Source organism: Rana temporaria, chromosome 3, assembly GCF_905171775.1.
Source record: "Rana temporaria chromosome 3, aRanTem1.1, whole genome shotgun sequence".
In the NCBI taxonomy this organism is placed as follows: domain Eukaryota; kingdom Metazoa; phylum Chordata; class Amphibia; order Anura; family Ranidae; genus Rana; species Rana temporaria.
Window position 1 is genome coordinate 252,647,904 of NC_053491.1, and position 22,404 is coordinate 252,670,307.

The window sequence follows — 22,404 nt, forward strand, 5'->3', positions numbered from 1 at the left end:
CATACAACTTTTTTTTGTTGCTAGTAAACTAATAAAAAAAAATATCCTGTTAAGTAAAGTCATGCACTGTTTTCGGAGTCTCAAATATGATAATGTAGCATTGGCGTTTTAAAAAAGAACCCAGAAATTTCAGTTTTATTTTACATACGGTATAAGTTTTGCAACTAATGCACCACAGCCATTAAAGGAATGTTGCAAATTCATCACCTTTTTCTAAAGAATTATAGGAAAAATTCAAAAAGACACGTATGATGTAGTTTGTCTCAAGCATTAAAGCACAACTCCAAGAATATAAAAAATCCCCTAGACTGAACAAGCTTTTTTACCATTGCAGTGGAAGGAGTGCGGTAGGCAATGCCAGGGTAAAATGCTTGCTCAGTCTAGGGGTGCTGGAATAAGGAGTAAATACTTACCTTATTCAGAGCTCCAGCAAGGTCACACCAGTACTGTCACCAGTCCCCTACAACCACCCCTGTAAGCTGCAACCAGCCACGGTCGTACTCCTACCTCCTTATGTCCTTGTATTAGCAGCCCGGAAAGTGGTATATGGTTTGTATTTTCCTAGGCATGTCAAACTCAGATGCCAGGTGTGGGCTGAATTGAGAGGAATAAACTCTAATGCCGCGTACACACGATTATTTTTCGGCATGAAAAAAAACGTTGTTTTAAAAAAATTTAAATTTAAAATGATCGTGTGTGGGCTTCACATCATTTTTCGGGTTCTGAAATACGACAAGTTTTTTTTCTCGAACATGCTGCATTTTTTAACAACGTTTTAAACTATGTTGTTTTTCGGGTTGTAAAAAATGATCGTGTGTGGGCTAAAACGACGTTAAAAACCCACGCATGCTCCGAAGCAAGTTATGAGATGGGAGCGCTCGTTCTGGTAAAACTACCGTTCATAATGGAGTAAGCACATTCATCACGCTGTAACAGACAGAAAAGCGAAAATCGTCTTTTACTAACACGGAATCGGCTAAAGCAGCCCTAAGGGTGGCGTCATCCGAATGGAACTTCCCCTTTATAGTGCCGTCGTACGTGTTGTACGTCACAGCGCTTTGCTAGAGCATTTTTTAAAAACGATGATGTGTGGGCAACGTCGTTTTAATGATGAAGTTGGAAAAACATCGTTTTTTTCTACATGCCGAAAAATGATCGTGTGTACACGGCATAAGAGTCGGTTCACACGGGGCAACCCGACTTACAGCGCGACTTTGCAAGGAAACTTCAGCGCGACTTTAGCGCAACTTCAGCACGACTTGGAGCAACTTACAAAGCGACTTAAAGTTGCCTCCAGGTCAGGCGACTTTTGCTGTGGCCAATCACAGAATAATCAGCTCTGTGGGAGGGAGGGGTTTGCCTGAGTAAACAATTTTCTCTTCCTGTATTGTTGCTTCAGTTAAGACGATGATCCAACTTTGGAGGCAACTTCCATTGAAATCTATGGGTACAAGTTGCCTACAAGTTGCATAGAAGTCGCCTTGAAGTAGTACAGGAACCTTTTCTGAAGTCGGAGCGACTTCAGTAGTGTACATTAAGACGGCTCCATTCACTTCCATTGAATTTCTCATGTCGCGCGACTTGGGGCGGATCCCAAGTCGCTGTAGTGTTAACCAGGACTTCAAGTGGATGTAAACCCAAAAATGTTTTATTTATTTTTGATGTCACAATGTAGAGTATATCATCTGTGCCCAGTCTTGCCACACATAGTAAATCCAGCTCTGAGCATTCCTCTTTTATTGTTCAGTGAAAATTAACAGACTTCCAGATTGCACAAGCACAGACAAACAAGTAAAACTAAAAAAATAAAATAATGTGGCTGCATAAGTGTGCACACAATCTTATAATTGGGGATGTAGCTGTGTTCAGAATTAAGCAATTACATTGAGCCCAGTTTCACACTGATGCGGGTTTGAAATCGTGAGAGTTCAGCTGAACTCACACGATTTCAAACCTGCATGTCAGTCCGACTTCGGGAGCGATTTCAGAGACATCTGGGTGGGTTCCTGCACAGATGTCTTTGAAATCGCTCCCCAAAGTCGCCCAAAGTAGTGCAGGAACTACTTTTAGGAATCGGTGCGGCACCGCAAAGTCGGCGTGGCACCGATTCAGATGGTGCCGTTGCCGGCAATAGGCAGCAATTTGACATGTCAAATCGCATGTCAAAACAGTCCGATGTGAATGTGCCCTTAAACTCATGTTAAATAATAGTCGGTACACACCTGCCATCATATAAAGTGCCTCTGATTACCCCAAATATAGTTCAGCCGTTCTAGTAGGCCTTTCCTGACATTTTGTTAGTCGCATCCTACAGCAAAATACATGGTATGTAGAGAGCTTCCAAAGCATCAGAGGGATCTCATTGTTAAAAGGTATTAGCCAGAAAGGTACAAAAGAACATTCAAGGCATTAGATATACCATGGAACACAATGAAAACAGTCATCATCGAGTGCAGAAAATATGGCACAACAGTGACATTACCAAGAACTGGAAGTCACCACAAAATTTATGAAAAAGACGAAGAAATAAAACTGGTCAGGGAGGCTGCCAAGAGGACTAAAGCAATATTAAAGGAGCTGCAGGAATATCTGGCAAGTACTGGCAGTGTGGTACCTATGACAACAATCTCCCGTATTGTCATATGTCTGGCCTATTCGGTAGAGTGGCAAAACGGTCTTTTCTTATGAAGAAAAACATCCAAGCCTGGCTAAATTTAGCAAAAACACATCTGAAGTTTCCCAAAAGCACGTGGGAAAATGTGTTATGGTCTGATGAGACCAAGGTTGAACTTTTTGGCCATAATTCCAAAAGATATGCTTGGAGCAAAAACAACATTGCACATCACCAAAATAACACCATACCCACAGTGAAGCATGGTGGTGGCAGCATCATGCTTTGGGGCTGTTTTTCTTTAGCTGGAACAGGGGCCTTAGTCAAGGCAGAGGGAATTATGAACAGTTGCAAATACCAGTCAATATTGGCACAAAACCTTCAGGCTTCTGCTAGAAAGCTGAACATGAAGAAGAACTTCATCTTTCAGCATGACAATGACCCAAAGCATACATCCAAATCAACAAAGGAATGACTTCACCAGAAGAAGATTAACGTTTTGGAATGGCCCAGCCAGAGCCCAGACATGAATCCGATTGAAAGTCTGTTAATTGATCTGAAGAGGGCTGTGCACAGGAGATGCCCTCGCAATCTGACAGATTTGGAGTGGTTTTGTAAAGATAAGTGGGCAAATATTGCCAAGTCAAGATGTGCCGTGCTGATAGACTCCTACCTAAAGAGTGCTAGTTTAACGGTGTGCACAGTTATGTAAACATATTATTTAATTTTTTTATGTTTACTTCTCATCACCTAAAAGATTTCAGTTGTACCGTTTATAGGTCACATTGAAGGTGGAAAAAGTTCAGAAATGATTTACCGGTATATTTGTCAAATTTTTTTACATCACTGAAACCTGACATTTTAACAGGAACGTGTAGACTTTTTATATCCACTGTATATGTCACTGAAACACAGCATATGTCATCCTCGCCAAGTCAAGAATTCAGGAATTGAGGGATGGAAAACTAAAAAGTGTATTTATTATTTCAATTTGTGTTTTTTTCCAATTGTGTAACAGGGAGGCAGGCAGAGGAGAGCAAGTTCTATTCATGGGTCAACTTTAGAATCAGATTTGGTGGTAGTATTGTCTCCAAGATGCCACACAACAATTACAAATGCAATACAGTAAACAATCCTCTATTCTCCTTATTGCCAGTATGGCAGTATTTTATTAAATATTTGTCTCAACAATAGTGCCATATAGTGTGACAAATAAGAAGTACTTTAAAAAGTGCAATGAAAATGTCACAGGGTTTTCATGATTTTGGCACACGGCTTCTGTCTTTATACACACCACCAGAAATCTGTCACAAATGCATTAAGCCTTGTACACACGATCGGTCCATTCGATGAGAACGGTCTGATGGACCGTTTTCACAGTTTTAACCGACTGATGGTCAGTTGTGCCTACACACCATCGGTTAAAAATCCGACCGTGTCAGAACGCAGTGACGTAAAACACAACAACGTGCTGAAAATAAAGTTCAATGCTTCCAAGCATGCGTTGACTTGATTCTGAGCATGCATGTATTTTTAACCGATGGACGTGCCCACAAACGATTGTTTTTTTTTTCTGTCGGTTAGGTATCCATCGGTTAAATTTAAAACAAGGTTGCTTTTTTTTAACCGATTGATAAATAACAGATGGCGCCCACACACGATCGGTTTGGATTGATGAAAACGGTCCATCAGACCGTTCTTATCGGTTTAACCGGTCATGTGTACGCGGCCTTATTGAATGGCCCTGAAATGGAATGACAAAGTAGGGTAATGGATGTTATGTCATGTTCTTGGCCATGGAACTTGCCCACAAAGTGACCATTGATTCTTTTCATTGGTCATCTCATTCTCATCCTCTGCAAATGTCAGGCCGCCTGATTTATAAAGTGTGAAGTGAGGTGAAGGCATTAGTTTGACTTGACATGAACCTCTGTTCACTTCAAACATCAAGCCATGCATAGGAGAGGCTATATTTGTTCAAATATTCTACACATGATTGGATGTTCATTTCATGTCTCTTCACTGCACTTTCTTCATTTTAAAATGTAGTACTTCAGGTTTAATCAGTAAGGTTATCCAACATTAGAGCAAACCATATACTGTATATAGCAGAAAGGTTCTCCTGGACACTAAAGCCTACGCCATGTTGTGTACCACCTTCGATGATTATGTCCAGTCTAGATATAATGGTACACATTCTATGGTTTAAGAAAACAATGCATCATATAAAACATTTTTATGAAAATGTATACTGGGGTAGATTCAGATAGAAGATACGACGGCGTATCTCCAGATACGCCGTCGTATCTCTGAGTCCGACCGGTCGTATCTATGCGCCTGATTCATAGAATCAATTACGCATAGATTTCCCTAAGATCCGGCATAAGTGTTTTACACCGTCGTATATTAGGCTGTATATTTACGCTGGCCGCTAGGTGGCGCTTCCATAGATTTACACAAGGAATATGCAAATGAGCTAGATACGCCGATTCAGAAACGTACGTCCGGCCGGCGCATTTTTTTACGTCAGGCTTTTTTCGACGTATAGTTACCCCTGCTATATGAGGCGTATCCTATGTTAAGTATGTTCACGTCGAAAGCAATGACGATTTGCGGCGGAATTTCGAGCATGCGCACTGGAATTTTTTCACGAACGGCGCATGCGCCGTTCGTAAAAAGCGTCAAATACGCGGGGTCACAGTTAATATACATAAAACACGCCCACATCATCCACATTTGAATTATGCTGGCTTACGCCGACACAGATACGTTACGGCGGGGTAATTACGGCGGGGTAACGTATCTGAGATACGTTACGCCGAGCATAAAGATAGACGATTCTATCTAAATCTACTCCTATGTGTACATAAAATAGCAATTTTTAACACTTATGCATTCTTTACTATTCATCTCTATAGAAGGTGTGTTTGCTGGAAAAGTAGATGGATTTTTTTTAAAAACACACCACACTAAAACACAGAAGTGTGAATGAACCCATAGATGCATAAGACAACATTAAAGGATAAGTTCACATCAGCAGCTGCTGGAACATGATACATGTTCTGTCTGTATTTAGGGTGGAACATGTAACATGTTCCAGCAGCTGCAGCCTCACCCCGCCTCCCTGTGACAGCAAGTGGGGAACTTCTCCTGGCGCTGGCTGTAACTATTTGAAAATAACGTGTCTGTGCGGGGCTCCATCCACATGAACGCATCATTCATTCGCAGTTTTCTGTGAATAACTTGAACTAGTACTAGACCTGAAGTACTATCAACCTTTGCGGCTGACAGCTTGCAGTTCCTAATGGGCCACAAGGTCGCTGATGTGTGGCCTCGTAGTTCATTCACAAGCCTGTATGCAGGTACGGACTGAAAGATGCAGGGCTTGTTTGCAGGAGTCTGCCATTGCACCCCTAATCCACTGATCACAGGTGCGATGCTTTCCAGGCTCCTTGGGGAAAAAATAAAAAAATGCACATTTTTTTTCCTGCAAAGATATATGAATTTATTATTTTTTCCCCAAAAGGTGAACTTATCCTTAAGACCCCTTTCACACTGGGCGTTTTTAGTGTGAAAGCACTCGGGCTTTCACATTGGGATTGCAGATGCAGCTTCTTTCAGGCGCTTTACAGACGCTTTTTTTAACGCTAAAAAAATGCCCCAGTGTGAAAGGGGTCTTAAGATTTGACATTGTGTTCTATGAACTACCAAGAAAATAAGAGAACAATTGAATTACAGTATAATAGATTGCAATGCTGGGAAAATAATAAAATACATATAAAAAATGGGTAGGAGTGCATAATTGTCTCTAGTGTCCTGTGTTTTGAACATAATAAGAGACAAACACTTGTAAAAGGTGTTATGTAGAATATTCGTCATTTGCAGCTGAATTCACAGATGATTTGTAAATGATAGTAACACATGCCCACAATGTGCTATGCTATAAATAAGAATGATGAGGTAGAACTGAGAACATATTAAACTCCTTAATCACAATGACTGAGCCACAGGGAAGCATGAACTTGGGAGATCATTGTTCTTCCGCTTATATTTACTTTATACAAACGATCAAGATAAATTGTGTTTTTCTTTTTACACGTTTTCTGTGCGCTTATTGATAAAATGTAGTTGGAATGAATGAATGAGTATCATTATGGGTTTGCTGTAATGCATTTGGGACACTGTCTAAATTAAACTTATACAGTACATTGTGTTTGAGGAAACATGAGGGTTCATCCAAGTTCAAAAAGGCCTCATTCACATGGGCGTTCCTATCCTTCCACCCGTGCAAAGGACCATTTTTGTCTGCATGGGATGCACAGTTGTTCCATTGGTGGACACATAGACACAGCTGCTGGCCCCAATTTGACAGCTGTGCAGGTATGGGTCCCCAAACGCACACTGACTGCATTCAGGGACATATACCTACACAGATGTCAAATTTCACCCAGAGTTTGTTTATATCCCCTATGTATTCAGTAGGGTTGTCCCAATACCGATACTAGTATCAGTATCGGGACCGATACAGAGCATTTGCGCAAGTACTTGTACTCACAGAAATGCTCCCGATGCCTGACCCGATACCTGGACAGCGGGCGGAGTTTGTGAGCAGAAAGGGTAGGCAGAGTTTGCGAGCGGAGAGGGCAGGTGGAGTTTGTGAGCGGCGAGGGTGGGCAGAGTTTGTGAGCAGAGAGGGCGGGCAGAGTTTGCGAGTGGAGAGGGTGGGTGGAGTCTGTGAGCAGAGAGGGCGGGCGGAGTGGGCGGGACGCGTCCGTAGGCAGAGTCAGAGGGGCGGAGAGTGAGTCCTCAGCTAGGTAAGCTGGAAGTGTGCAGGGCGCAGCCACATCAGGATTGGTGACCGTCAGCTTGGACATCCCGACACCCATCTTGGTACACCCTGCACTTGGCCACAGTAAGCCATATAATTCGGGCTGGGTGTAACAAGATGTCTGCTGATACTTACTGATGCTGAGTGCAGGGTGTACCAAGATGGGCGTTGCAGCATAGCATTTCAAAATCTTTTCCTCATGCCATTTATTGCTGCATTTCAGTGCCTGCCCATAAGTGCCAGCCATCAGTGCCAGCCACATGTCAGTACCATCAGTGCCCATAAATACCATCCATCAGTGCCACCTATCAGTGCTCATAAGTGCCATCAGTGCCTCCTTTCTATCAGTGCCAGCCCCATGTCAGTGCCAGCCAACTGTCAGTGCCATCAGTGCCCATAAGTGCTGCCTATCAGTGCCAGCCACCTGTCAGTGCCATCAGTGTCTATAAGTGCCAACTATCAGTGCCATCCATCATCACCACCTATCAGTGCCCATAAGTGCCATCAGTGCCACCTGTCAGTGCCTCCCATCAGTGCCAGCCTAAAAAAGTGGTATTGGGACAACCCTAGTATTCCGACATACCTATGGTTATAGCAGCTTACACCTCCACTCATTATATACCCCTTTACCAATATTTTATTGGTTGTTGATACTACATTCATATACATTAGAGAAGATAATCTGATACATAGGTATGTTTTCCATAGCCATCAACGTGGATACTACTTTATGTTGGTTTGGACTTGGGTCCTGTTCTGTTTGTCTCGCCCAGCCCTCGTGGATCTTATGTGCACAGTTCCCGTTTTTTGCAGTCTCCAGTGGAGTATGATCATGTGATTCTAATTTTTAACAGATTTGTATGTATCGGCATCTTATGGTAGCTCTTTGTCATTACTTTCTTGTACCAATAGTATATCAAATTGTTTTATTTAATAGATAACTGTGTATGCATCAACCTCTGAGGAAGTAAGCACATGTTCACGAAACGCGTCGGATCACAATGATGCATTTGTATACCTATTATGGGTTGTTCTCGGGAATATTGTACTTGGTTACGAAACAACATTATGTTCTACACTTACAACTCTATATGATAATATGGTACCTGCTTATGTTGATTTGTTGGCATTGTATATATTAATACATCTGTATAACATGTATTTTACTACATGGTGTGTCACAACTCATTTAAAGTCCCAAGGGCAAATTGGCGTATTTCTATGTTACATGAAGGTGCCTCATGGGGTGCATCAAGCCACATTCTGTTATTTAAGTAATGTGGAAAAGCATCCATAAAAGAAAGGAGGAAGCAGAAAGGATCTGCCGAAGCATGCGCACTGATAGTGGCAATGAAGGATACAGTGAATAGTGTATTGGGCTTTGATCCAAAATGAATGGTATCGCAACCCAACGCATTTTAGGTTACCTTGAGTGGCAGAACACATGCTATTACAACGCATCAGTGTGAATAGGTCTTTAGGAATTAAAGTATGTTAGGTGTTATAGGATTTGAAAGGTCAGGGATAAGTGTTGGGGAATGGTTTTCATTTCCATGAATTGTATCTCTTGGCAGATATTTCCATAACTTGTACCTTTTGTACTGTAATAGCAAAATGTTTGTACTACAAAAAAAAACAAATAGGAAGGCACAAATACTTAGTGCATTACCAAATATTTATTGGAAAAAAAATGGTAAAAATAGATACTCACAAAAGTGCAGCATGAAAAGCAGAAGATGCCATACAGTGCAGAATAGGCTAACTCCAACAACACCCTTCTATGATGGCAGGTTAACGCGTTTCGGGGGCACGCCCCCTTCCTCAGAGTTGATTAGACCAGTGTTTCTCAACTCCTGTCCTCAAGGCGCCCCAACAGGTCATGTTTTCAGGCTTCCCGTTATTTTGCACAGGTGATTTGATCAGTTTCACTGCTTTAGTAATTACCACAGCCGTTTCATCTGAGGGAAATCCTGAAAACATGACCTGTTGGAGCGCCTTGAGGACTGGAGTTGAGAAACACTGGCTTGGACAACACATTTTTATGGATTTGTTGTTTCATAGTCCTATCCAACGAGGACCTATGGAATAATAAGGTAATTTACTGCCTTAAATCACAGATTGACAGTGCAATGTTATTCATGAACACTCTGGGGGTTATTTACTAAAGGCAAATCCACTTTGCACTACGAGTGCAAATTGCACTTGAAATCGCACTGAAAGTGCACTTGGATGTGAAGTCGCTGTAAGTTTGAGGGGTAGATCTAAAATGAGGGGAGGCTCTGCTGATTTTTATCATCCAATCATGTGCAAGCTAAAATGCTGTTTTTTATTTTCCTTGCATGTTCCCCTCGGATCTACAGCGACTGCACTTCCAAGTGCACTTTGCACTTGTAGTTTGCACTTGTAGTGCAAAGTGGATTTGCCTTTAGTAAATAACCCCCATTGCCTTAGACAAAAGATGGGCATCCAGAAAATAAAAACACATTTGGGGCTGGAGTTTAATTCAAGATTTTCCTAGCTTGTGACGGAAAATATTGATTATATGAAGACAGGAGGCGAGTATCTTATGCATTATCTTTCTTTAATAATGCCCATAGCAGAAATACAGTAAACATTTATTGTAACTTAAAAGAAAAAATTCAAAGAACTACCCTTCCCAGCAGTCCCTGGGCCAGCATAGCCCCTCCCAGACCGTAATCTATATAAGGGACTGTCTGAGGTAACCTATTCCTCTTTCTTCATGCGAATTAGTGTAAACAGGAACCGAAAGTCCAATTAGACATCTCCGCGGCTGCCGGGAACCTTCCGACCGGAACACAACATCTGAATCTGGAGGAAACGAAAGGACAAGGCCAACACGGACCAACTTCATCCGGACCAACTTCATCCCAATGGGGACTATAGGAAAACCAAAACCATTCGGAGCCGACCGGTCAGTCGTCTTCAGGAACATGGACCAACGGATTCAGTCAACGGCATCCCGACTCCGGATCTGGAACGTAGTAGGAGCTTCCATCTGCGGTGAACTAAACCCATGGATCGAAACGGAACAGCAATCCCGACGGGGTTAGTGAAAACTAACTGCCGGGGCGTACCAGCCTCCGACTTGCAGGGTGTGTGGTTCAACAGTCTAGAACGAGAGAGAGACAACCTCGTGACAGGGTTGGGTCGGGAGGGAAGATACTCGCCTCCTGTCTTCATATAATCAATATTTTCCGTCACAAGCTAGGAAAATCTCGAATTATACCTCAGACAGGAGGCTCATATCTTATGCAAGTTCAAAGCTATAACAATGCATATATAGATGATAACAAATGAAACAACTACAAAATTGATATAGATATGTGTTCCTCCGATCCAAGCAGAATTGGCGGAAAGCAATCGTGGTTACCAGTCCGCCGCTAGCCGTAAATCCTATAGGGAGCCGCCCGGGGTGATGACCTAGGAGCCACCGCTCCTCTGGAGGGGTGGGCGCCCAACGGGGTTACGTAAGACCCTGCCATTTCCATGATTGATCGTACCCCTCTGGCTAGCGTAGCTGAGGAAACCCTATCTTGTAAATAATAAAGATACAAGAAGTACCTATCCTGTAAATAATAAAGGTACATGAAATACCTATCTTGTAAATAATAAAGGTACATGAAATACTTACTGAACAAAATCACCCGACACCCGGGCACTCGGTATCAGAGACCATATATACAATCAAACAATAAAGGTACATCTTGTGTGCTCTGCCATGAGCAGAAAGAAAGAGGAATAGGTTACCTCAGACAGTTCCTTATATAGATTACGGTCTGGGAGGGGCTATGCTGGCCCAGGGACTGCTGGGAAGGGTAGTTCTTTGAATTTTTTCTTTTAAGTTACAATAAATGTTTACTGTATTTCTGCTATGGGCATTATTAAAGAAAGATAATGCATAAGATATGAGCCTCCTGTCTGAGGTATAATTGACTTTAATCAGCAATGAAAACTCAATTCCAATGTTAACTGAAATTGCATTCCATAGTGCAATGCACTTCTCCCACTTGAGCTGGTGAACTACATTTTCTCATCTCCACCCACCTGTGTCTACCTTTCTTTCACCTGCCTGTACTATTAGGCCCCTTTCACATTGAGGCGTTTTTCATGCGGTACAGCGCTAAAAATAGCGCTGCTATACCGCATGAAAAATCATGCCCTGTAGTGTTTAATGTGAAAGCCCGAAGGCTTTCACATTGAAGCGGTGCGCTAGCAGGAGTGCTCCAAAAGTCCTGCTAGCCGCATCTTTACCGCGGTATAGGAGCGGTGTGTTCACCGCTCCTATACCGCGCCTTCCCATTGAAACCAATGGGAAAGCGCGGTAATACCGCCCGCAACACGGGCGGTATTAACCCTTTTTCGGGCCGCTAGCGGGGGTTAAAACCTCACCGCTAGTGCCCGAATATTGCGGTAAATACGACGGTATAGCCGCGCTACAAATAGCACGGCTATACCATCACCGCGGCTGCACGCCTCAATGTGAAAGCAGCCTTAGTATTATTATCACGTCACAGATTTCAAAACTGGGGTGAAAATTTTGGTAACGCATATGGCAGAAAAATCTTTAATTCAGCCTGAGTGGTTGCTATAAGTAAGGCCCCTTTCACACTGGGGCGTTTTTCAAGCGTTATTCGAGCGAAGCCTTATCTGCAATCCCAATGTGCTGGTAAAGCACTGCTAAGACCCTAACGTTTTAGGGCATTTTTGCAGTGCCTCAGTGTGAAAGGGTAAGGCGTTTTTACAGCACTTTCAATTCATTTCAATGGAGAGGGGCGTTTTTGGAGCGTTTTTTTTAGCGCCCAAAAGGTGCTCCAAAGATGCTGCTTGCAGGACTCAGTGTGAAAGGGTCCATTGAGATGCATGGAGAGCGTTTTATGAACGTTTTCATAGCGCTATTTTTAACACTAAAACGCTGTAAAAACGCTTCAGTGTGAAAGGGGTCTAACAGTTCACTTAAGCACTGCTTTTCATGTGTGTGATGATTTAAATAAAGATATTTATAAAAAAAAAAAGCACTGCTTTTCATAGGTCACCCAAAGCACTCTTCCTCCTTTTGAATATAGATGTCCAAAGGCTGTGTAGCTAGTAAGGTGCCAACCAGATAAGGCCAGGGGCATATCTGCAATTTTGGTTTACCAATTGTTGTCCACTAGAAGCATTACACCTATGAAACAAATAGATAATTATAGTGAAATCTACAGAAAAAGCTTATAGTAGAAATTCATCACACACATTTAGAATAGTTTGTGATTATGCAATTGCTTGATCACTACTTTTAGCAATTAATTGTTAGCAACTTTAGTAGCATAATAGCGATACTAACGATTGCGTTTGTGAGCCCACACAGTCCTGTAGTACAGATCTGCATCCTGTTTAAGAGAAAAACTAAACAGGACACTACATTTGCTTCCAAATTATAATTGCAAAATGGGATCTTCTGTTCCATAGATATAGTGTCCTTTTTGCAAAATTTAGAAACAAAAGTGGGACTTCTTTTTACATGTGGTTGTCAATGAAGTCTATCTATCCCAGCTTTACTATGTGTGTTTGTTGGAACCCAGGTGTATTGATTTAGCACTAAACGACGTTACCCTACCCACCTGATGATGTAAAGCTAGCATTAGCAGAGCTGGTTTGGTTGTTCTCAATGTGTGCTATCTTCATAGTAACTTGTAGGAGATACAGCTTGTAGTTTGGAAATCATACTGCTCATAGATAAAACAATCAATAAATGGACTCTTTTTCATAACACCCGTCACTCAACATAGCTAGCTCTTCAAGGAAGGTCTGCCTTTGGGAAATCTATCAATCTTGTGGTCAGTCGTGATGATTCCAGAATTTCGAGGAATTTTCATAGTGACTGAAGATACCCATGATCTTAATGGAACAATCACTCTAAGGAGAAAGAAAAAAATGTTTCAGTTTTCTACAGGTAAAAGAGTGAAGAGGAGGGGTATGTTCAGATTTTTTTTGTTTTTTAACACCACAGTTTAATTAATGGCTTTTGGTGCTTCCTGTATTATTATTATTATTATTATTATTATTATTATTATTGAACTGTAGCCTTTCCTAAGAAAAAAAGCAGGGGGCTGCCATTGCTGACCTCCTTCTGAAAGTGCTAGATATGTTGGCTTTCAGGCTTCAATACTTCCTAATCCAGGACAAGTCCTCATATTTAGAAAGTCAGCAATTATGAACCGCATGCTTGTTTAGGGTTAGAAACTCAAAGTACAGGGGGTGAGCATAAGGGTCCTTTCACACTGGTGCGTTTTTTGCCGCGTTTTCGTGGTAAAAATAGCGCTATTAAAACGCCCCCCATGCCCATTGAAATGAATTAAAAATGCGGTAAAATCGCAGTGTTTTACCACGATTTTAACGCTCCGTTTTTACCGCGTTTTTACAGCTTTCTTTAATTCATTTCAAGAGAGAGGGGCATGGGGAGCGTTTTAATAGCGCTATTTTTAACGCGAAAACGCAGCAAAAACGCACCAGTATGAAAGGGCCCTGTCGGGCATATATCATACAATAATGTGACATCAGCAATGACAGCCTCTTAGTTTTAGGCTGCATATCATGTTGGTTTAATGTGTTGCAGGGCTTTATTACTATATTGTGTGCGTTGCAGTAAGGCCACTTCTAGATTACATATATTACCTGGCATGATAGAGAGATATATCTAAGGGCTCTTTCACACAGGCGGCCCGTTCAGTTTTTTAGGCGGACCTGAACGGGCACTCCGTGCTCCTCTATGGAGCCGTGGATGTCAGCGGTGACATGCCCGCTGACATCCGATCCGCTAAAGTGTGACGGAGGAAAAAACCTACTTTTACAGACGGTCTGTGTTTATCCGAACCCCCCCCCCCCGCATAGGGGAGAGCGGAGCAAAGACAGGGCGGTCCCTGCACAGTGTGCGGGGACCGCCCTGTCATCCGCCGGCTCAGCGGGGATCAACGGAGCGATCCCCCGCTGAACAAGTGGAGGTTCACGGGGCGGATCATTACGTGTATAAAGGGCCTATCTGTCTCTAACTTTTTTTTTAATGCAGCACACCACAGAGAAGAGATGGTTGGGTGTTCTTCCTATGTGTATTGCCGTTTGATTTGCTGCATTTCTTTGCGGTAACCTGCTAGTGAGCGTGTAAAAGGGAGCTGCCACTAATGATTGTGTTTGGAAGATGCATGCTCCAGAGATGTTATCCTGATCTCAGACAAGCATGCAGCCATTGAAGCCTGAGCTCCTTGGAATGCTTGCTCTAATTCCAGCACCTATGGGTAATGAAGCCAGGAAGGGAATAAAAAGCCCTGCAACATACAACTTTATGCTACCATATTCTCTCCACAGGTCTTGAGCTATATGCTATGTCATTTTTGGAGCTGTGTGGTTCACCGTATATATATGCCAAGGATGCTCAGCAAGTGGCCCGCGACCTCCAGTTCTGGGATGGAATAGAATACTGTTATTAAAAGGCAGTTTATTAAAAGGCAGTTTATTTTGTATTTTCATTTGCTCGTAAAACATAAAATACATTATGCAAAATAAAGTCCCTTTTACAGTAAAAAAAAAAAAAAAAAAGGCAGTTTATTACTAAAATCTCAGTGTGTATATATGGACATACCTGTTCTGCAGGGGTTACTGGGCTGCTTTAAAACTGATCCGCAGGTGCAGAGCAGTACACCTGCGGGTTACCTGCACTGAGCCATAGACTTCTGTTATTACCTGCGAATTTGAGCTTTCTGAAAGTGCATCAAACCTGCAAAATATAATAGAAGTTTATTGCAAAGTGCAGAAAAGACAAAGTTACACTGCGTTGCACCCGTGGTGCAGGTAAACCACAGCGCATCAGTGTGAAAGCATCCTTGGGCCCCTTTCACACGGTCAGTCCAACCAATTGGACCCTCTATTCACCTCTAAGTAGTGGCAGACAGTACATTCCAATACGATCTGTTAAAAAGTATCGTGGGCTGTGTCCGTGTCTGCTCTGCATATGCAGCGGACACAGACATGCCATCCACCTACTCCGCTCATTGTGGCCCGTGACCGGTTACCAAGTCACTTAAGTGGCCCTCGCTCTTCAAAAGATTGGGCACTCCTGGTATATGCCATGATATTACCAAGGTGACAGCTTTCAGGAGTTCAAACTGTATCATGATGCATGTTGCACACCGCTTTGGTGCTGGCACTGGGAACAGTAGAAATCAACAAGATGACATAATGTTCATGGGTTGTCTTCAAATCCAACTGCAATTGTCCAGACCCTGTGACAGGCATCTTGTGTGTGTGTGTGTGTGTGTGTGTGTGTGTGTATATGGGCACCTTCTGACAACATGCATTTGAATTTCGTAATAGTGCTTGAAAATTCTTTAGTTCTTTTGACGTGACCGCAAAAGCCTCTGCTCATTTTGGAGGCAGATGCTTGGCCTGTACTATAATTTGGTGCAGTGCTCCTACTCAAGATGGCTATGGCCAGAAATGCTAGGGGTTGTTTTTAAAAGTGAACATTTAGGCTGCTATTGCTGACCTAATTTGAAATGCTGATTGCCTGGCTATAATGCTAATCCCATGGCTTCAATACTTTGAGTTCCTGACCTAGGAGGAGAAAAGTGTGCAACAAGGCCCCACAATTAAATTTTTTTTTTTTTTAAAGTGTATTTTGTGCGTGTACTCGAGAGAGGAGCCGGACTGCAGGAGTTGGGAGTAGGCAGGCCTCCCCCAGAGGCAATCTGCCACCTTTCTCCATGCCCCGGGTGGCAATGGTGGGTGTGTGAGGGGTCCTCCCACACAGCCTGCCCTACCTGCTCGGCTTTAAAGCACTACGGGCAGAGGGACTCCCTATAAGGGAGTGAGAGGATCTAGCCCGCTCAACCAGCCCCGTTAGTCCTTCGCCTCTCTTTTTAGAGACCGTGTGGTCAAAGTGCGTGCATGTTAACCCAATTTTGCGTGCGTGTAAGTGTGGTGGTTTTTGTGGGAGGGGGGTGGGCATACTAAGCGCAGGCTTACCTCGCATAGCACACCCACCGAGAGACCACCAAACTCAATTCACATGTAGCTGAGACCGGGATCGGAACCCCCAGCTGCAGATGTGAATGGCTTGTCAGCGCAGTGCCAATCGCGTTGTGCCACCGCAGCTCCTTGGCCCACAATTAAAATAACGAAACCGCTGGATTACAATAACGGCTTTAAGCTTTACCGACAATTTTACGGCGCTATTCGGCCGCTAGTGGCGCCAGAAAGTTTTACCCCCCGCTAGCGGCCAAGAAATGGTTAAAAACCACCGGTAGAGGCGCTTTGCCAGCGGTATAGCTGCGGTGCCCCATTGATTTCAATGGGCAGGAGCGGTATACACACCGCTCCAAAGATGCGGCTAGCAGGACTTTTTTTTACTGTCCTGCAAGTGCACTGATCCAGTGTGAAAGCCCTCAGCGGCTGTTTCAGGACGATTTTCAGGTGCTATTTTTAGCGCAATAGCGCCTGAAAAATTACCCAGTGTGAAAGGGGTCTTGGGGAGAAGGTGAGCTTCAGCTGTGCCACTAAGTACCAAGTACATCTCATAAAATTTGAATATAATCATAGTTTTATTTATTTTTTGGTAATTCAATTCAAAATGTGACGGGCAGCTCTGACATATTTTATATACCAGTAGTTATACATTTCAAGCCTTTCTTTTAATTTTGATTATGGCTTAAAGCTAGTGAAAACCCCAAATTCAGTATCTCAGAAAATTAGAAAGCAGAAATATTGGCTTACTGAAAAGTATGTCCATATACAGTACAGTTTGCACTCAATACTTGGTCGGGGCTCCTTTTGCATGAATTACTACATCATCAAAGTGGCGTGGCATGGAGGCGATCACCCTGTGGCACTGCTGAGGTGTTATGGAAGCCCAGGTTGCTTTGATAGTGGCTTTTAGCTCATCTGCATTTTTGGGTCTGGTGTCTTTCATCCTCCTCTTGACAATACCCCACAGATTCTCTATGGAGTTTAGGTTGAGAGTTTTCTGGCCAATCAAGCACAGTGAAACTATAATTATTAAACTAGGTATTGGTACTTTTGGTATTGTGGGCAGGTGCCAAGTCCTGCTGGAAAATAAAATCAGCATCTCCTTTAAAGCGGAGGTTCACCCTAAAAACATGTATATAACATTACATTCTGCATACTTCCAACATTTACAGTATGCTGTTTTTTCTTTTGGCTGTACATACCGTATTATTGCTATTTTCCACCCGTCTTCCGGGTACTCACTCCCGCGGGAGTAGGCGTCGCTATGCAGAGGCGCAGTGTCATGTGGGACTTCGCCCAGATGATTGATGTCTTGAGAAAAATTCCTTCCCCCCCGGCGGATAAGGAGCGTCACGAGTTTCCGAAAGTAGCCGAACTGCGAGTCGGCTCTATACCACACCTGCGCAGTCGGCTCCACACGGCTCCTAGTCATTGCGCAGGCGCCGTATAGAGCCGACTCGCAGTTCGGCTACTTTCGGAAACTCGTGACGCGCCTTATCCGCCGGGGGGAAGTTTTTCTCAAGACGTCAATCATCTGGGCGAAGTCCCACATGACACTGCGCCTCTGCATAGGAACGCCTACTCCCGCGGGAGTGAGTACCCAGAAGCCGGGTGGAAAATAGCAATAATACGTATGTACAGCAAAAAAAAAACAGCATACTGTAAATGTTGGAAGTATGCAGAATGTAATGTTATATACATGTTTTTAGGGTGAACCTCCGCTTTAAAGCTGGTCAGCAGAGGGAAGCATGAAGTGCTCTATCTGCTGGTGATGGTCCACTGGGTGTGAAGTCCAAAGTCAGCGAGCCCAATACCAAGAAATTCTAGAGCAGTTCATGCTTTCCTCTGCTGACCAGCTTTATGGAGATGCCGATTTTTATTTCATTTTCCAGTTTTACTTTTTTAATTGAATTACTGAAATTAACTTTTTGATATTCACATTTTTTTAGATGTACCTGTATGCAGTACCTCAAAGTCCTATCCTTGGCTAAAGGAAAAACCTTAAGGTAATCGGGGGATTCAATAAACCCATAACCTTTTCTGCACTATGGCCCTTTACAGACACGTGTGGCAGATTACAAAATGGTGCAATTATTGCACCAACAATAGATAAGACCAACTACTGTATATGTTGGTGTATAAAGACAGGCAAGGGATACTAATGTATGCACTATAATATTATAGTCTGAGTATTTATTATGATTTACTTTTACAAGGGACATCCTGCATCCTATGTTCTTATTTTCATGCCTTGAGTTGGATGTACCATCTGTGGCATTTTGCAGCAAGTAAAACGAGTAACAAGTGAAAAGGGATTATATATTTTTTTTTTTCCTCCTTCAGCATGCTTCAAATATAAACTTCTTTCAATGCCCCACTTTTGTCTGAGTATGTGATGTTTGTGCTGCTAGTTTTAAATAATCTCTAATGGTGTACTAATCTCTGCATAATATGTCCCCTCTTGAAATTGTGCTGCTTCTTTGCAGATGCTCTTGTCTCTCAGCATTGTTCCTCTGGGCATTTTATCAAGCATATGTTCAGGATGGAAGTAGCCAACAAAGTGTTATGCATTTTATGTAAATATATTGCTTTATTTTATAGTATGAAAATGTGCATGGCTTTCTTGTGTGGCCACAAATTATACAGTGTTTCTGATCTAGGATCTTAATCACTTCAGTCCCAGAAGAATTGGCTGCTCAATGACCGGGCTATTTTTTGCGATTCGACACTGCGTCGCTTTAACTGAAAACTACGCGGTCGTGCGACTCTGTACCCAAACAAAATTGTCCTTTTTTTTTTTTTTTCACAAATGGAGCTTTCTTTGGGTGGTATTTGATCATATCTGCCATTTTAATGTTTTGCACTATAAACAAAAAAAAATTCCACTTTTGCTATAATATCCCCAATTAAAAAAAACAAAAAAAACATTTTTTTTCCTCCAGTTTAGGCCAATATGTATTTTTTTTTCTCATTTTTTTTTGGTAAAAAAAAAATCGCAATAAGCATATATCAATTGGTTTGCACGTAAGTTATAGCATATGCAAAATGGGGGATAGATCTATAGCACTTTTTTATTTCGTTTTTTTTTTTTTATTGGAACTGCGACATTATGGCAGACACTTTTGACACATTTTTGGGACCATTGGCATTTATACAGCAATCAGTGCTATAAAAATGCACCGATTACTGTAAAAAATATCACAGGCAGGGAAGGGGTTAACGGGGGTCGATCAAGGGGTAATTTGTGCTCCCTGATGTGTGTTCTAACTGTAGGGGGGATGGGACTGAATTAGAGGAATTTAGATCGTAGTTCCTAGCTATTGGGAACTCACAATCTGCCTTTCCTCACAGAACGGGGGTTTGTGTGTTTATATACACACACGTCCCTGTTCTGCCTCTCGTGCCCACCATCGCTCATGGCTGGCTGTCATCTCGACCACCTGTCATGAGCATTGGCACCCCTGCGATGCAACGGGCATGCGTGCACCTGCTAGCCCGCTTTTGTAGACCGACGTACAGCTATGACGATTCGTGCAATGGAGCCAACCTGCCGCAGTATAACTGCGGCGGTTGGTCCGTAAGCAGTTAAATTGGAACATTGCCTAAAAATAAAATCGACCTCCTAGGGCACATTGCAGGGTATCAGAGTAGCTGTGGGCCCGTGTACAAAGGGCAGTGCAACTCCTGGGTGAACCAGCTTTAAAGTGTATGTACACCCAACAATGAACTACTCTTATTTGCCATCTTTTTGTCTGATAATATGTTTTTTTTTTTTCCCCTGTTCAATAAGTCCAGAAATCGCTTGAGCTGATAACTTCCTGTGCTCTCTGCCTTTGTAAAAGGCAGGGTTATGCATAGCGTCCAACTGTCCCTGATTGGAGCAATGTCCCTCATTTTGGTCTGATCTATATAGTAGTCTATAAAATGCACTTTTTATCTATCAAATAACGCTAAACCTTTCATCTGATTTCGAAATTGCTGCATTTGCAAATTCCAAAAGCCAATAAAAAGGAATAGTAGTAAAAAAAAAAGCACTTGTGTGTTTAACCACTTAAGACCCGGACCAAGATGCAGCTAAAGGACCTTGCCCCTTTTTGCGATTCGGCACTGTCGCTTTAACTGACAATTGCGCGGTCTTGCGACGTGGCTCCCAAACAAAATTGGCGTCCTTTTTTTCCCACAAATAATGCTTTCTTTTGGTGGTATTTGATCACCTCTGCGGTTTTTATTTTTTGCGCTATAAACAAAAATAGAGCGACAATTTTAAAAAAAATTCAATATTTTTTACTTTTTGTTATAAATATCCCCCAAAAAATATATAAAAAAATCTCAATAAGCGTTTATCGGTTGGTTTGCGCAAAATTTATAGTGTTTAAAAAATAGGAGATGGTTTTATTGCATTTTTTTTTTTTTTTTTTTTTATTAATTTTTATTTACTACTAATGACGACGATCAACGATTTTTTTTTCGTGACTGCGACATTATGGCGGAGACTTCGGACAATTTTGACACATTTTTGGGACCATTGTCATTTTCACAGCAAAAAATGCATTTAAAATGCATTGTTTATTGTGAAAATGACAGTTGCAGTTTGGGAGTTAACCACTAGGGGGCGCTGTTGGTGTTATGTGTTCCCTGAAGTGTGTTTACAACTGTAGGGGGGTGTGGCTGTAGGAGTGATGTCATCGATTGTGTCCCCCCTATAAAAGGGATGACATGATCGATGCAGCCGCCACAGTGAAGAACGGGGAAGCCGTGTTTACACATGGCTCTCCCCGATCTTCAGCTCCGGGGACCGATCGCGGGACTCCAGCGGCGATTGGGATTTGGACCGGGTCGCGGGCGCGCGCCCACGGCTGGGTACTAGTACAGGACATACCTGTACGTACATGTGCCATTCTGCCGACGTATATGTGCAGGAGGCGGTCCTTAGTGGTTAACTTTTTTTTTTTAAATTTAATTCTCCTTTAAGGGGCGTGGTAAGGGGTGTGTCCTATGCCTGCATACTTTTGCTGATAGGTGTCCCTCATTCCCAGCCAGGAGCGTTGCTAGGTGGTAAAAAGACCAGGGGCTTCAGCCCGAAGTCCAAGGCCGGGGGGGGGGGGGAGGCTGGGCGTTGGTGGTGTATGTGGCGCAGCGTTTTTTGGGGCTGGGCGGTGGGGTTGTGACTTACCAGTGCCCATCAATGCTGACCTACATACACTGACCTGTGACCTGCATGACCTTAACACACACTGACTTACCTGAGCTCAGCCGTGGTGTGTGGTCACAGCAGGGAGCAGGCAGTCAGTCACTCGTCACTGTCAGAGAGGAGCTGCCGAGGAGAGGAGCCAAGGAGAGCCGCCCGCCTGAGCAGGGATATTGTTCGGCGGTTGCATTTGAAATTCCCGCCTTCTGGAGACTGCAGGCTATGATGGACGTCGCGTCACACGTCCCATGGTGCACTCAGCCAACTTTCGGCCGCACTCCATCGATCCATAGACTCTGGGCTTTTTGGGGTTCCATTCGGGGGTCCAGCCCCCCCAAGCCAGGCCTTCCCGATGCCCCTGTTCCCAGCTCAAAAAGTTGGGAGGTATGGTTATGGATAAGGAGAGGTATGTGTGTTTTGTAATTTATCTGAAATAAAGTAGGAAGAGCTAGCACCATGTGCTTATAATCTGAAAGCTGCTTTGTCATGTCTAAATCAGAATTTGGCCAGTTCATCAGGGACCAACCACACTTTGATCCACCTATGGCCACTGTGGTTGAACAGACATTGATGTAAAAATTGACTTCTGTTCAACCACCCTGTCAGATTTTAGTGACTCCAGTCAGCACTGCGGGTATAGATGGCGACGATCCGTTCATTCTGATGTTAAGGAAGTCTCCCTGTTGTCAAAATATGCAAAGATGCAGTGGGGAAGATTCTACCTTGAATGTGTGGATGGGGATTTTTTTTTTTCCGTAG

The 22,404-nt window shown here is 43.0% G+C and overlaps 1 protein-coding gene across 4 annotated transcripts in view; it reads left to right on the top strand.

Annotated features, from left to right (window-relative positions):
* The window catches only part of PPP2R2B (protein phosphatase 2 regulatory subunit Bbeta), a 482,864-nt gene that overhangs the window by 60,277 nt on the left and 400,183 nt on the right, over positions 1-22,404 (top strand). Inside the window, exon 1 of one of the 4 annotated variants that reach the window (XM_040344566.1) lies at positions 13,080-13,413. The exons of 2 other annotated variants lie outside the window; for them this stretch is intronic. In XM_040344566.1, coding sequence (XP_040200500.1) covers positions 13,287-13,413 — 127 coding nt within the window. In that variant the 5' untranslated portion in view covers positions 13,080-13,286. Of the gene's footprint in view, positions 1-13,079; positions 13,414-22,404 lie in introns of those variants that run through there. One more of the 4 variants, XM_040344567.1, reaches the window with a different exon arrangement.